Below are 14,597 nucleotides of genomic sequence, written 5' to 3'. Positions count from 1 at the left end.
CGTCTTTTGAAACAGGTACACAGGATTTGTGTGATCCCCTCTATTCACCATCTACGAACCTCCGTCCACACTGGCACATATGCACCCTTAGTATATTACAGATGAATGATGAAGGTAAGTACAAATCTTAGGGGAGCTGGATGGATGATCAACCAGCTTGTGCCCCTGAAATGTCAGTCAGGTCCCACCTTGGCTAGTTCCTGCATAGGCTATATTGAAAGGGCAAAGGCAATTTCATTCACAAAGGGAGTACATTTTGCCTTTCTCCCTGTCATCAGGGAGCAGCTCTATTCTGTATGGCTATTTGTACAGCTCCAACATTCATCAGAAGGTTTCTCTTGGGACTGTAGAGAGACTATATGTTTTCCTTTCATAGCAGGTGGAGCCTAGATTTTTATTTCAATCGGCACCTTTTACATTTTGTTTTTTTAATCAAATGGCCTCAGTCAACCTTTGGAAATAGAATTAAGGAGTTCCATAGTTCTGCTACTCTAGAAGGTCTGCCATACCTTTTAAAATGCCTGTTAAACAGCAACTCAGAAGCTGCGTACCAGTTCAGTAGTGAGCATGGGGAATAATTTACAAACATTTTTCATTGGAATCCTGCTCTCTGACTGTAAAAGATGTGATGTATAAAGCAAAGATCTTTAAATGTGACCTTTTATTTAAATCTATAACAAAGTCGATGCACATCTCTTAATCTAACGGACAAGTTCTCAAATTTCATCCATCCAGACAGTATCTGAGCGGATGGATATGTTGTTGTCTAGTAGTAGTTTGTGGATCAAACACAAATAAAATGTATTACTGTACAAAGCCAAGACCCAACTGCATGGCTACTTTGAAAATCGCCACTCTGAGAAAAGCAAATGTACTACTTAGGATTTTTATGTGGTGAAGACGGACTTTGGACACAGATGAAGCCTGAGTCAACCAAAGTGCCTCGAATTCTCGCCAACCTGAGCTTAAGTGGGTCAGGGGCCTAGGCCCAAAGAATAGTTCCATAGACAACAGTTCTTAGGTTGCTCTGTGTGAATAGAATTCAAGACTTTGAAGGATTGAGTTTAGCAAAATACTCGTCCAGCAGTGCCCAGCATCCAGTCCTTGGTGTTTGACGTGCAGTTCTGTCTTCTTTACCTTGTATATTCAAGTGAACCTGAATGTCTACATACCTGTAAAAGGTAAGATTGTTCCCATGTAACAGACGGGCCAGTGGATGAGATTCAGATTAAATGAAATGGGACAGGGCAGAAACATGAACATACGGAAAGCTTGGCCTGGCCGAAGTTATATAGGGCCACAACAGCACTGCCTGTGTTGTGTTGGAAAGAAAAGAAAAAAATTGAACTTCTCAATTGACAGTTCATGAAATTCAAGCTCACAGGAGGGGACTGTCAATGATATCCAGAAAAAATGTAGAGGGCAGGATGGTACAGCTTTACCATGCCATCCAGAACTCGTTTAGTCAAATGCCTTCTTTCTGCCCCACTTTAACCTGCCTAATCACCAAGGTGAGTTAGGCTAACTTACGGAGTCTTTGAGAACTGTCGGAGTGCAGTTCTTTTGTATTCATATGGAATAACTCTACTCTGTACCTTTCCACTCCCTCAGTACCAGACCAACTGAGCTCCTAACAGGTCTTTCACAGTCTGAAAACGGAACACATACGCTTTTGAAAGGAGATCTAACCCTCTGATCACATATCCCTCAAGTGTTTGACATCAAAGTTACACCTCAAATCACAGAGTTTGTATAACCTGCCTATTTGTGCTGTGTTTCTACTTTATTTACACTGGTATTACTTCACTTTTTCTCAATAATATGTGTTGTGTCTTTGGATCCTGAAAAAGTCAAATCTGGGGTCGCTCCTGCACCAGAGCAGGAAAAGTCAGCCTTACCTGAAGAAGAGATGGAGAAGAAATCAAAGGCCATCATTGATGAGTTCCTGCACATCAATGATTTTAAGGTGAGACCCATAGTCGTCAGCATTTAGTTCTTGTGCTTAATCCTTTATGGGATATATACTCAACTGATTTTGTTTGTGCTGGATCTTCAATAATACTTTAAAAGCTTCTTAGAATTTAGTGGATTCTGCATCTTGACCTTTTTCATATCTCTTTAACTCACTGAGGCCATTAGGGTTGTTCACAAAATATGTTTAGTGTGTTTGACATACATGGCCCCCTTTTAACCACCTGAAGGCAGAAACTACAGCTTTTTTGTAGCATTGGACAGATTATCCCAAGCCACTATTGTTATGCAGCCTTTGATGAGTAGGTTTAATAGTAGCTTTGGTATTTTACTTTTAATATCAGTTTCAAACTCATATATGTTACTATCTCATAAAGTTTTAAAGAAATGTCCTTCTGTTAGGGTTTACCCGAACCTGCCATATAAACCTGAAGAGTGCAGGTGTGAACATCGTGAAGTGATTTTAAACTAACCTTAGAAGACAGTTCACTAAAAGTGATGAAAGTTCGTACAAACTCATCAGAAATTCAAGTGGTCCTTGAAACCTAGGTCCTGTGAGCTTACTCCTAGCGGTCTAGAACCCGGTCCTCCACTTTGAAGAATTAGGAGAGCAGTAGTGTATTTATCATTAGCAGGAAATGTCAAAGGGAATATCATGTATGCATTATAGAATGCAGCTCCAAGGTTCTACAGCTAGTCCAAGCTCCGAAAACATGTAGGGAATCTGCTTTAATGGGAAAAAGACATCCAGTTTTTGGCAAGCCAAAGAGAACAGAGCCCAGAAATTGTGTTCTTAAGGAGCTTGGACTACAGACATGAGTCATCTCAAGGGGCTCCATTGAAGCATACACTTAGGACATAACCTGTACCAAAGACCACCACACCTTCAAGACCATTCGAAGATCGTCCTTCTGCGGCTCAACTTGAGTACAGGCTGCACATCGGTGGTGAGAGAAAGGAGTTTCAATCCCCGAGACTGCACTGAAGACACCTCAGCAAATGGCATCGACCACTGCCCCTGAGCCAGCTCTGCACTGCCACCACTCCAGAGCAGCCACAAGCACAGGGTACCAATCTGTAGTCAACCAACACCTTCTGTGCCTCAGGGACCTAACCACTAGCTTCGGCACTGAAGTCCGCTTCAAAGCATTTTTCAACACTGCCTCGATGTTGAGTGAACCGACCTCAACCACGGGTCTGCCTAAACAGCTTGATGTCAGGCAATTAAATATTTACATTAATCCTCAATCAGGGTCAATACCACAAATGAGTGCAAGATACAGACCAAAACATCTCTTAAGAATAGGAAGTTGACTGTTGTGAAGACAGCCTTTGAAAATCATAGCTCCTTTCCTATCCCTAAGCAATGGTGACAGGGCACCAGCTCTGTGCCTCTACCAAGCCCTGTGTTTCTGCCACCAGAGCGTTCACTTTCACCATATTGACTCTGGTGCACTGAGTTCAATGCCCAAGATCCTTGGGTGACAGTCCTTGGCAGGATTGCAACCTGGACCCTCAGGAGAAGGTCTTCACCATCAGATGATTTAGCAAATTACTATGCAGTCATCCAGAGGGCAGCAAGTCACCATAAAGTCACACTATGTCATTGAGGAGGATGATTCCTTGGTGGAGAACTTGTTCTGGACAGAATGGTTGACGCCTATACTAATGAGCATGATCAAGTGTGCAGCAGAAAACTTCAAAGGCCCTGTAAAAGCTAGAGAGGTAACACCAAAGGTGGGATAAAGCCCAAGCCGGCACCTCATGAACAACTGTACACCAGATGCCACTTGCTGCCTAACTTCCTAGTTGTTCGTGCAACTAGGAAGAAGATGTTTGCTCAGGGCACAGGAGAGACTCTGCCACCAGACAAGGAGAGATGCAGAGGGGGAAGTGGAGCAGTAAGATAGGCAACACAGTGGCGCATAGCCAACTTATTGGGCCCCTCTTTGTGTATGGCAAATATGACTGAGAAGACGAGGTGAGCAGGTTTTAAAACATCTGTTAGACTGTCGTAAGCAAGACAAAAATTTGGTTCAGGAAAGCAAAATAATATTGAGTGCCAACTTACATTGTGCTTTAGATAGAGCAGACGCACTTGTCACGAAGAACGAACATCAACATCATCTCGGTGTGTCATAATTTTGCCCTGAGGTACAGCAGTTCCTCACCAGTGTCCCTTTTGATGGGGAGCACTTGTTTGGGCCACAAGTGGAGCAGTTCCAAAGCTGCAGCAACACACAGTAATCTGTTTTTCAGTAACAGTCCTTTCAGGTTGGGCAGCCTCAGAAAACCTACTCCATAGACGCAAAGGGAGAGGAAAAAGTGGGGTCGGCCAAGGGAAAGGGGCGACTCCGCTTAAAAGAAACGACTGGCCTACCATTCCCATGATCGCAGAACACCTGTCTGGGGAATGATCGGGCTAGTCCTTCAGTGGGAGGAAATAACACCAGATGAGCATACCTATCAAATGTCTCAAAGAGAAACTGCTTGGAGTTTCACTCTACTCCATTAAATACCCCACCTTGCAGTAATGCAGTCAGTCAATAACAAAGGCTGCTGCAAATGGAGTTGCAATCACTTCTAAACAAGGGTGCCATATAACCTATGATGATGCACCGTAGGGGTCAAGGGGTATGCTCTCTATACTTCCTCATTCCGGAGAAATACATGATTCTAAGGCCAACACTAGACCTCTGGACACTAAACCATTACATAGTGTGGGAGCACTTCAAAATTACAACTGTCCAGGAAATCATTCTACTGTTCTGCACAGGAGATTATATGGCGATCCTTGATCTCAAGGACACGCCCACATCCCCATTCATCCCACATATCATCCTACCTTGGGCACTAAACTCCCAGTTCAAAGTGCTACCCTTTGTGGATACAACCTCACAGAGGGCATTCAAATGCTTAGTGCTGGTTGTAGGACACTTGCACAACAGTGCTATTCATGTCTTCCCATATTTGGATAACTGGCTGATAAAGAGCAGCAGCCATCAGTGCAAGGCATACACTCATCAGGTATTTCTACTGCTTCAGGGACCAGGCTTTACAGTAAATGCCAAAAAATCACATCTCTCCCTCAAAAGTTAAAACCCTTTTTGGGAGCCATACTAAGCACAATAATATGGAAAGTCAGTGCCTACCAAGATAGAGTGATAGCATTTCAAAGCCTTCTTCTTCTTTAGGAGACGTTGCATCCTCTGGCAGTGAGAATGACCATGAGATTGTTGTGGATAACATTTATGTGTATTGCAGTATTTCTAAACGCCTAACTTCTCTTGTGCCCATTACAGCAATGTCTATCCAGGCAATGTTCACAAGCGATGGCTCAAAGGAAAGTGTTGGCAAAGCCCAGATTTCCGCACAGTCACGGACGCCTCCCTGGCAAGGAAGAGTCCACATTTGGATAACCTGACCATTCCAAGCATCTGGACGCAGCAACAACAGAAAATGAATATAATTTTATTGGCGCTCACAGCAGTCCAATTGGGACTCAGAGCAGTTTACACCCTTACTCCCAACAAGGCATTTCTCATGCAAACAGACAATATAACTGCGATGTTTTATATTGAAAAGCAAGGGGGCACTCCTTGGCCCCAACTGTCAGCATTGGCACAATTAATATAGTATTGGGATATTTGTCTGGAGGTTTTGCTTCCAGCTGAGCATCGGCCAAGAGTGGACAATGACTTTGTGGACCTGTTAAGCAGGACGCCTCAACAAATACATGAGTGGGAGATGAATCGTGAAGTACCTCAGCAGTACTTTTAGAAAAGGGGGATGCCTACAGTTGGTCTGTTTGTTACCACAGAAAAAACGAAATATTCAAACTTCATTACTGGGTATCCACTTCCATTGTCCACTACCTCAATCAGTTGCAGAAAGTCAACTGCATACATTAGATGTACAGTGGACACTATTGTATAACATTGACTGGTAAAAATCCATTTACAGTACAAAATAACCGTTTGTTTAATGCGCAAAACTCCACTTAGATTAGCCAGTCGCCAAGTAGGACATCGTAAGATGGATAATAAATTATATGTTCGAGGCATGTGTGGCTGTAGATACACATGCTTTGCATACTCCTTCCATCTAGTGTTTGTTCCGTATGTCTACAAGTTGTTTTTATTCGAAGAAGTCTTTCGAGTCACGATGTAAGGTGACTCCTCCTCTTGGTAAAAGTGTGCGTGGGTATCAACTCCATTGTTAGATTCGTCTGCCATCAGGTTCGGACGTTTATTGCGGTGCTCTGGGTTGAGACCGTTTTCAGGATCCTTTCGGTGCTCAAGCCTCTCTACCCTTGTTGGCATTGTTTCATACTCGTTTTCCATCCCTCGGCTATCAATAATCTGAAGACTTTCACCAATTCGGGTCGGTACATTCTAACCGCAGCCTTTGGGCCCAGACCGTCCGGGTTAAGTTACACTAGATACCAACTCCATCGAAGATAATTTGCCGGTGGAACGGACTTAGTTTAAATTCTGCCCTCTGTGCCATTCCAAGTACCCGCACACCGACCTTCACAAAGTCTGCAATCTGTGCTTCTTGCCTGAGCACAAAGAAGAAGACTGTGAGGCCTGTTGGTCGTTTTGATCTAAAAAGACTGTGCGGGGCAATCTGGCACGACGCAGAGGAATGCAAAGGCAGAACATACTCCCAATATCTTCGACTAAAAAGATATGAAAGAGGAAGACATGGAAGTGTCTGGTGCCGAAGAAGAAGGGGCCTTTGCCATTCAAGATTCCGACTCCGAACTAGAAATCGATTTCACATGATCTTTTGCCAGGTCAAGGTGTCATAGGTACCCAAACCCCTCACCTGCCCACACAAAAACAGTTCATTCCTGTACAGTAAATGGCTTCTGGGCCACCACTCCCGTCCTGCCAACACCTCTTCGGCTCCCAAACGATTGGCATTGAAAGAGAAAACAACTTTGGTTCTGTAAACTTCGGCATCGAAACAGAAATCTGCTGATACAACACTCCCAGAGCCCATTTTATAAACTATGCAAGTAAGACTGGATCCAAAGCAAAAGAAATTGGACGCATTATAACTAAACCTGCTTCAGTACTATCTTTCATAAGGAAAACCGCTTTCCAACAGGACATTCTGGAGAAAATACCTTTAAAAAAGAAAAAGGATATGGTAACAATCTCCTACATCCTAGTCCTCCTTCTCCAGCACCACTTTCACCCGTACCTTTGGTACCTCATGCACCTCAAAACCCTCTAAATATCACACATCGGGGTTCTCATCTGGGTTCTCCTCACACTGACCCAGACATAGTAGTCCGGGGTGAAAATGATCCAGCTCCACTGGCAGAATTATGATATAGATCTTCTACAAGACAGATCTTGATCTTTAATTTGTGAAACCATCACCCCCAGATAACACCTCATGCCAAGAGCTTATAGCTAGAGCAGCTGCATATCATGGGGTCACTTTACACAATGAAGCCTTAGAAGAAGACTTTTTATTTGAAACATTAGGGAATACACACAAAATATCTGTCTCTTCCCATGTTAAAAGGTATGATGTACCATGCAGACAATATTTTTAAAGACCCTAAGCATGCACACATTATTACACCTAGGGTGGACAAAAAGTATAAACCACCACCATCTGACCCAATTTTTATTTGAGGTCAGCTTCATCCGACTCATTAGTTGTTTCTAATGCTCGTAAAAGAGAAAACTCACAAACTGCAGGTGATGCACCCCCACTTGACTAAAGTAAAAACTCATAGATGCCTCGGGCAAAAGAGTTGCTGCACAATCAGCCAATCATTGGTGGATAGCCAGTACAGAGGGCTTGCCAGATACGACAGAGCTCACTGGGATGAGATGGAGGAATTACTCCAATAGCTCCCAAAGAAAAAGGGTTAAGAGTTAGTGCAGGAGGGAAAATTTATTTCCAACCCTTTCTTCAGGTGTGCACTAGATACTGCTGATACCGCTGCCAGAGGGATTAATACAAGTTTCCTCCTACGAAGGCAGGCATGGTTACGTATATCTGGTTTCAAACCAGAGGTTCAGCAGACATTATTAAATGCCCCTTTTAATAAACAGCATCTCTTCGGCCCACATGTGGATGAGGCCTTCGAGAAGTTGGAAAAAGATAGTGGCTAAATCCGTTGGAACACTTCAGACACCCACCAATAGAGGCTCCTTTCATTGCTCATTTTACAGAGGAGGTTTAAAGACCTCTTCCACATCCTCATGCAGGACACAAGCTTGATCCTGTCAGTGCAGAGGATTTTACAGTGGGCGACTGAAGGGGTAACAACTCCAAAGGTCGAGGTAAAGACACACTAACCCGTACCTCCCCATACTCCATAATCATTCCCCCCCAAACATCCTACACCTCTCAGGGGTTAACTGCAGTGGTTTCTTCCTACGTGCCAAGTAATAACATGAGACAAGTGGGTGTTAGAAATTATCAAACATGGTTATTGCCTGGAGCTCACCAGCAATCCTCCCAATATGCCACCTCGCACTCGCAGGCTTTCTCTGGAACATCAACAACTGCTCAAGCAGGAAGTACAAACTCTATTAATCAAAGGAGCTATAGAGCCAGTTCCAATACTGCATCAAGAGGTCATGGGTTTACTCCCTGTACTTTCTAATTCCCAAAAGGGACGGATCTCTACGGCCTATTTTCTACTTAAGGCCCTTAAACCACTACATACTGTCAAAACACTTCCATATGGTCACGCTTAAACAAGTACGTTCGAGGCATCTGAGCTGCAGATTATACACTGTGCATAGATCGCCATCTGGTGTTGGGCCCGGATGTTTGCAGTTTGTTTTTCTTCTTGGACAGTGTTTGGAAGTCACGAGTTCGGTGACTCCTCTTTCGGTCCGTACTGCGCATGGGCTTCGGCTCCATCCTCAGATTATTTTTTTCCGCCATCGGGCTCGGATGTAATACTTCGTGCTCCGGCTTCGAACCTTTCCCGTTCGACCTTCGACGAAAAATCCTCGTCCATCGAGATTCTTCAGAAGGAATCATCTTCCTCATCTCTCTCTTCGGCACTTCCTCGATTCCAGGCATCGGCAGCGGCCTTCGGGCCTATCTCGACTCCGCTCTCGGCCGATGGAAAGGACTCCCTTCAAGAAGTGCCCAAAATGTGGGTCTAAGTTTCCCCACACCGATCTCCACCAGGTGTGCAACCTCTGCCTCTCTCCCGAACACGAGGCCCGAGACTGCCCCGCCTGCAAGTCTTTTCGATCGAAAAAGACTATTCGGGATCGACAAGCTCGACGCACCATGGCGCACTCATCGACCTCGGCTCCACCTAACATCTTCGGAGAAGACACCGGAGCTTCAGGACAGCAACACACCAAACAGGAGGACGATGTCGTCAAGCGCTTCCGAGGCCGACGACTCCGACGTGGAGGAGATCACACCGGCGCAGAGGGCCGTGAGTACTCTACCCCCTCCCACTCCTGCGCCCATACCGAAAGAGACTCCGGTTACACCTTCGCCTCCGGGCCTAGGGAAAACCAAGCATACCGCTTCCATCACCCCACCTTCGGGCCCGGTGAAGAGGCATCACAAGTCTCCCGGCGGCTCGGGCTCGAGCCAGCCTGCTAGCGGCGACGAAAAACTCCCTTCGGCACCGAAGAAAACCACACCGAGCTCCGTTCCGAAGCCATCGGTGTCGAAACCTGGCCTCTCGGTGCCGACCAACATAAATCCCTCGGCACCGATGCTCCCGTGCCGAAGCCTGCCTCGGCACCGAACAAAAAATCGGAGGCCCCGAAAAAGCATGGCGCAGATAAACCGAAGAAGCCGTCGGTCCCAAAAACATCGGCACCGACAGATGAATCTGTGCCGGAGGAGCTTTTCACTTCAGATCCTCTACAAAAGACTTTAACAAAGGATCCAAAGACTGGACATTTGACTTTGTCTTCAAAGAAAAGACATTTAGACAAGCCAGCTCCTCCTCCACCGCCAAAACGGAAGGACTCTGCCACATCTCCTTTCAGAGTACCCTCCCCACCGCCTCCACCTCCTCCACTTCCCCCATCTCCACCTCCACCACCCTTGCCTCATCGCTCTCCAACCCCGTCTCCAGACCCTGATGACCAAGGGGATCCATATTATGATCCAACAGATGCCCCACAGGACCCCACTCCTCCGGGAACACCAGACCCATGGGAGGATTATCACAATCAGATGTCCCAGATGTGCCTCAGGATGATCTTTTATCCATCCAGGCCATCTCCACCGGAGGATTCCCTGGGGTTCCACCACTTGTTGCAGCGGGCGGCACAATATCATGGGGTGGAGTTACACAGTGATCCAGTTGAGGAAGACTTCCTACTTGACACTTTTGACATCGCAGATAAATCTAGTGCCATATTGCCCATGCCTTAAGGGGTGACCAAACATGCGGCAGAGGTTTTCAAAGACCCAGTCAGGGCTAGGGTCTTAAACCCCAGAAGAAATATAAGGCAGCCCCCACAGATCCTGCCTATATTAAGGGACCTCCTCCCTTAGACTCATTAGTGGTTTCCACAGCTAGGAAGCGATCCAATTCTCAGTCATCAGGTGAGGCTCCACCACCCGATAAGGAGTCCAAGCTCTTAGGTGCCTCAGGCAAACACACTGCCTCGCAAGCTGCCAATATGTGGCACATCGCCAACACGCAAGCGCTGCTGGCACGGTACGACAGAGCGCACTATGATAAGCTGGAGGCTCTCATGCAACATCTCCCAGAGAAATATAAAAATAAGGCTCATGAACTGATACAAGAGGGAAAGATCATTACCAACACCTCTATTAAATGTGCCCTTGACGCAGCAGACACAGCTTCCAGGGCTATAAACACCAGTGTTCTGCTTTGCCGCCACGCCTGGCTCAGAATCTCAGGCTTTAAGCCGGAGGTCCAAGCATCTATATTGAACCACCCTTTTGACCAACAACACTTATTTGGCCCAAAAGTAGATGAAGCCCTGGAAAAAATGAAGAAGGATACAGATACGGCGAAGTCTATGGGGGCATTACAATCCCACACCCCTAGACGCTCCTTTCGCCGTTCCTCCTTTCGAGGCACTGGCAGAGGTTACTCTGCCGATAACGCCTCTACCTCCTACAAGTCCCCTCCTCAGACTACCTTCTCAAAGGGCTATCAAAGAGGTGGATATAGAGGGAACAATAATAAAGCAGGGGCAAAACCAGCACCGCCCGTTCTGCCACTCCGCCCACGCAATGACTTTCCCCTGCTCCCCCCAGACCATTCCACTCCAGTCGGGGGCAGACTACAAGACTTTTTTCAAACCTGGGAGACCATAACATCAGACAAATGGGTGACCCAAATTATTCGGTCAGGGTACTGTCTCGAACTAACATCTACCCCCCCAAATATTCACACCCAGGCACCGTACAATGTCACAAGAACATACCACACTGCTGAAACAAGAGGTACTCTCCCTCCTGCAAAAACAAGCTATAGAGCAGGTCCCCGTCAATCAGCAAAATTTAGGGGTCTACTCTCTGTACTTTCTGATACCTAAGAAAGACAAGACCCTACGGCCCATTCTAGACCTCCGGCCGCTAAATGCATGCATACATTCAGACCATTTTCACATGGTAACTCTCCAAAAGTTCTCCCACTCCTCCGTCAGGGCGACTTTCTCACTACACTGGACTTGAAAGATACATACTTTCATATTCCAATACACCCTTCTCACAGAAAGTACCTCAGATTTGTGGTGGACGGCTAACATTATCATTTCAAGGTTCTCCCCTTCGGGGTCACAACCTCACCACGGGTGTTTACCAAATGCCTAGCAGTAGTGGCGGCACACCTCAGAAGACAACACATTCACGTCTTCCCCTACTTGGACGACTGGCTAATAAAAGCCGCGTCCTACAGCCAGTGTGTGCAACATACAAACACTACCATCCAACTACTCCACCAGCTAGGCTTCACTGTGAACCACCAAAAGTCCCAGCTGATACCGTCTCACACAAAGCAATACCTCGGTGCCACTATAGACACCTCAAGAGCTATAGCCTATCCCAATTCAGCAAGAATCGCAAGCATACAAGCCTTGCGCCAAAGATTCCTTCTTCAGCACTCTCTCCCAGCAAGAGTGTTCATGAAACTAATAGGGATGATGGCATCTTGCATCTTCATAGTGCCTCATGCAAGACTCCACATGCGTCCACTCCAAGAGTGCCTAGCACGCCAGTGGAACCAGGCCCAGGGACAGCTGACGGATCTGGTGTTGGTGGACGGTCGCACCCATCGCTCTCTGCAGTGGTGGAACACCACAAACCTTTCCAAAGGGCGACCGTTCCTGGACCCGGTTCCTCAGGTGATTCTAACGACGGACGCATCGCTCTCCGGCTGGGGAGCGCACCTATTACACCTCACAGTGCAAGGTGTATGGACGCCACAACAAAGGTTACTCCACATCAACCATCTGGAGTTATTGGCGATCTTTCTAGCCCTGAAATCGTTTCAGAAACAAATCTCAGCCAAAGCAGTCCTCATTCGCACCGACAATATGACTGCAACGTATTATATTCAAAAACAGGGGGACACACACTCTCCCCAGCTCTCTCGCTTAGCACAGAGCATATGGAGATGGGCAATACCACAAAAAATCTTTCTCCTGGCACAACACGTCCCAGGTATACAAAACACCATGGCAGATCTGCTCAGCAGACAAACGCAGCAAATGCACGAATTGGAACTGCATCCACAAGTTCTTCGCCCATTTTTTCACAAGTGGGGGCATCCTCAGATAGACCTCTTCGCCACCCACGAAAACAGAAAATGCCCAAGCTTCGCCGCCAGATACCCACACCCATTGTCCAAAGGCAATGTGATATGGATGAACTGGTCAGGCAAATTTGCATACGCCTTTCCACCTCTCCCGCTAATTCCGTTAGTGGTAAGGAAGTTACAACAGCACTCCCTCACACTCATTCTGGTAGCTCCCACATGGGCCAGGCAGCCGTGGTACACCACACTACTACAGCTCTCGGTGGTACCACACCAAAAACTGCACCTGTCCCCATGCCTCCTAACCCAGAACCATGGAGAAATCAGGCACCCGGTCCCAGCTCAGCTCAACCTTGCGATCTGGCTCCTGAAATCTTAGAATTTGGATACCTTAACCTTCCCCCTGATTGCATGAACATTATCAGGGAAGCCAGACGTCCTACCACTCGCGCATGCTATGCCGCAAAGTGGAAGAGATTTGTTGTTTACTGCTGTAACAATACTATCAATCCTTTAGATGTATCCATACAGCACATCATATGCTATCTGCTCCATCTTCAAAGGTGTAACCTGGCTTACTCATCCATCCGTCTACACCTAGCAGCAATTGCTGCTTACCTGCAAAACAGACAGCATTTATCACTTTTCAGAGTGCCTGCTATTAAAGCCTTCATGGAAGGCCTTAAAAGAGTAATTCCGCCCAAGGCACCACCCTCACCTGTGTGGAATCTAAACGTAGTTCTTACAAGGCTAATGGGTCCGCCTTTCGAACCAATGCATAAATGTGAGCTACAGTTCCTTACTTGGAAAACAGCTTTCCTCATAGCTATCACTTCCCTTAGAAGGGTTAGCGAAATACAAGCGTTCACTATACAACAACCCTTTTTACAGATACATCACAGCAAGGTGATACTTCGCACAAATCCAAAATTTCTGCCCAAGGTCATTTCCCCCTTCCATCTCAATCAATCGGTGGAATTGCCGTTTTTTTCTCGCAACCTCAATCTGTTGCGGAAAGGGCTCTACATACACTTGATGTTAAAAGGGCTTTACTGTACTACATTCAAAGAAAGCAACCTTTCAGAAAGACTAAACAGTTGTTTGTCTCCTTCTGTCCACCACATAAAGGCAACCCCATCTCAAAATCAGGGATAGCTAGGTGGATTGTAAAGTGCATACAAATTTGCTATCACAAAGCAAAAAGAACATTATCTGTTCCACCTAAAGCCCACTCTACAAGAAAGATAGGGGCTTCTATGGCTTTTCTAGGGAACATACCCTTAGATGACATCTGCAAAGCAGCCACATGGTCAACACCGCACACCTTCACAAAACATTACTGTGTAGACGTGCACTCCAAACAACAAGCTAGTGTGGGCCAGGCTGTACTAAAGACACTGTTTCAAACCACTGCAACGGATACCGGTGGTCGCCGCTAGGGTTGGGCACTGCTATATAATCTATGCACAGTGTATAATCTGCAGCTCATATGCCTCGAACGGAATATACTACTTACCAGTATGCATCTGTTCTTGGCATGTAGAGCTGCAGATCTATACACGCCCACCCGCCTCCCCGGCTACCTGTATCCGTTCCAGTCTATCTTATTTAGATAAAACACACATGGGTTTCTTTACTATTATCACTACGCTCCATCTTTTCCCTGCTGGTGAAAAACAATCTGAGGATGGAGCCGAAGCCCGTGCGCAGTACGGACCGAAGGAGGAGTCACCGAACTCGTGACTTCCAAAGATTGTCCAAGAAGAAAAACAAACTGCAAACATCCGGGCCCAACACCAGATGGCGATCTATGCACAGTGTATAGATCTGCAGCTCTACATGCCAAGAACAGATGCATACTGGTAAGTAGCAT

General features: G+C 46.3%; 1 protein-coding gene across 19 annotated transcripts in view; it reads left to right on the top strand.

Moving 5' to 3' along the window:
- The window catches only part of EIF4G3 (eukaryotic translation initiation factor 4 gamma 3), a 1,568,346-nt gene that overhangs the window by 1,255,183 nt on the left and 298,566 nt on the right, over positions 1-14,597 (top strand). For all 19 annotated transcript variants that reach the window (XM_085608969.1, XM_085608978.1, XM_085608977.1 and 16 more), the window contains one exon: positions 1,851-1,966. In XM_085608969.1, the coding sequence (XP_085465095.1) occupies positions 1,851-1,966 (116 nt within the window). The remainder of the gene's footprint in view (positions 1-1,850; positions 1,967-14,597) is intronic.

Source organism: Triturus cristatus, chromosome 1_2 (assembly GCF_964204655.1).
Source record: "Triturus cristatus chromosome 1_2, aTriCri1.1, whole genome shotgun sequence".
NCBI classification, from domain to species: Eukaryota; Metazoa; Chordata; class Amphibia; order Caudata; family Salamandridae; genus Triturus; species Triturus cristatus.
This window is presented reverse-complemented; position numbering and strand designations above follow the sequence as displayed.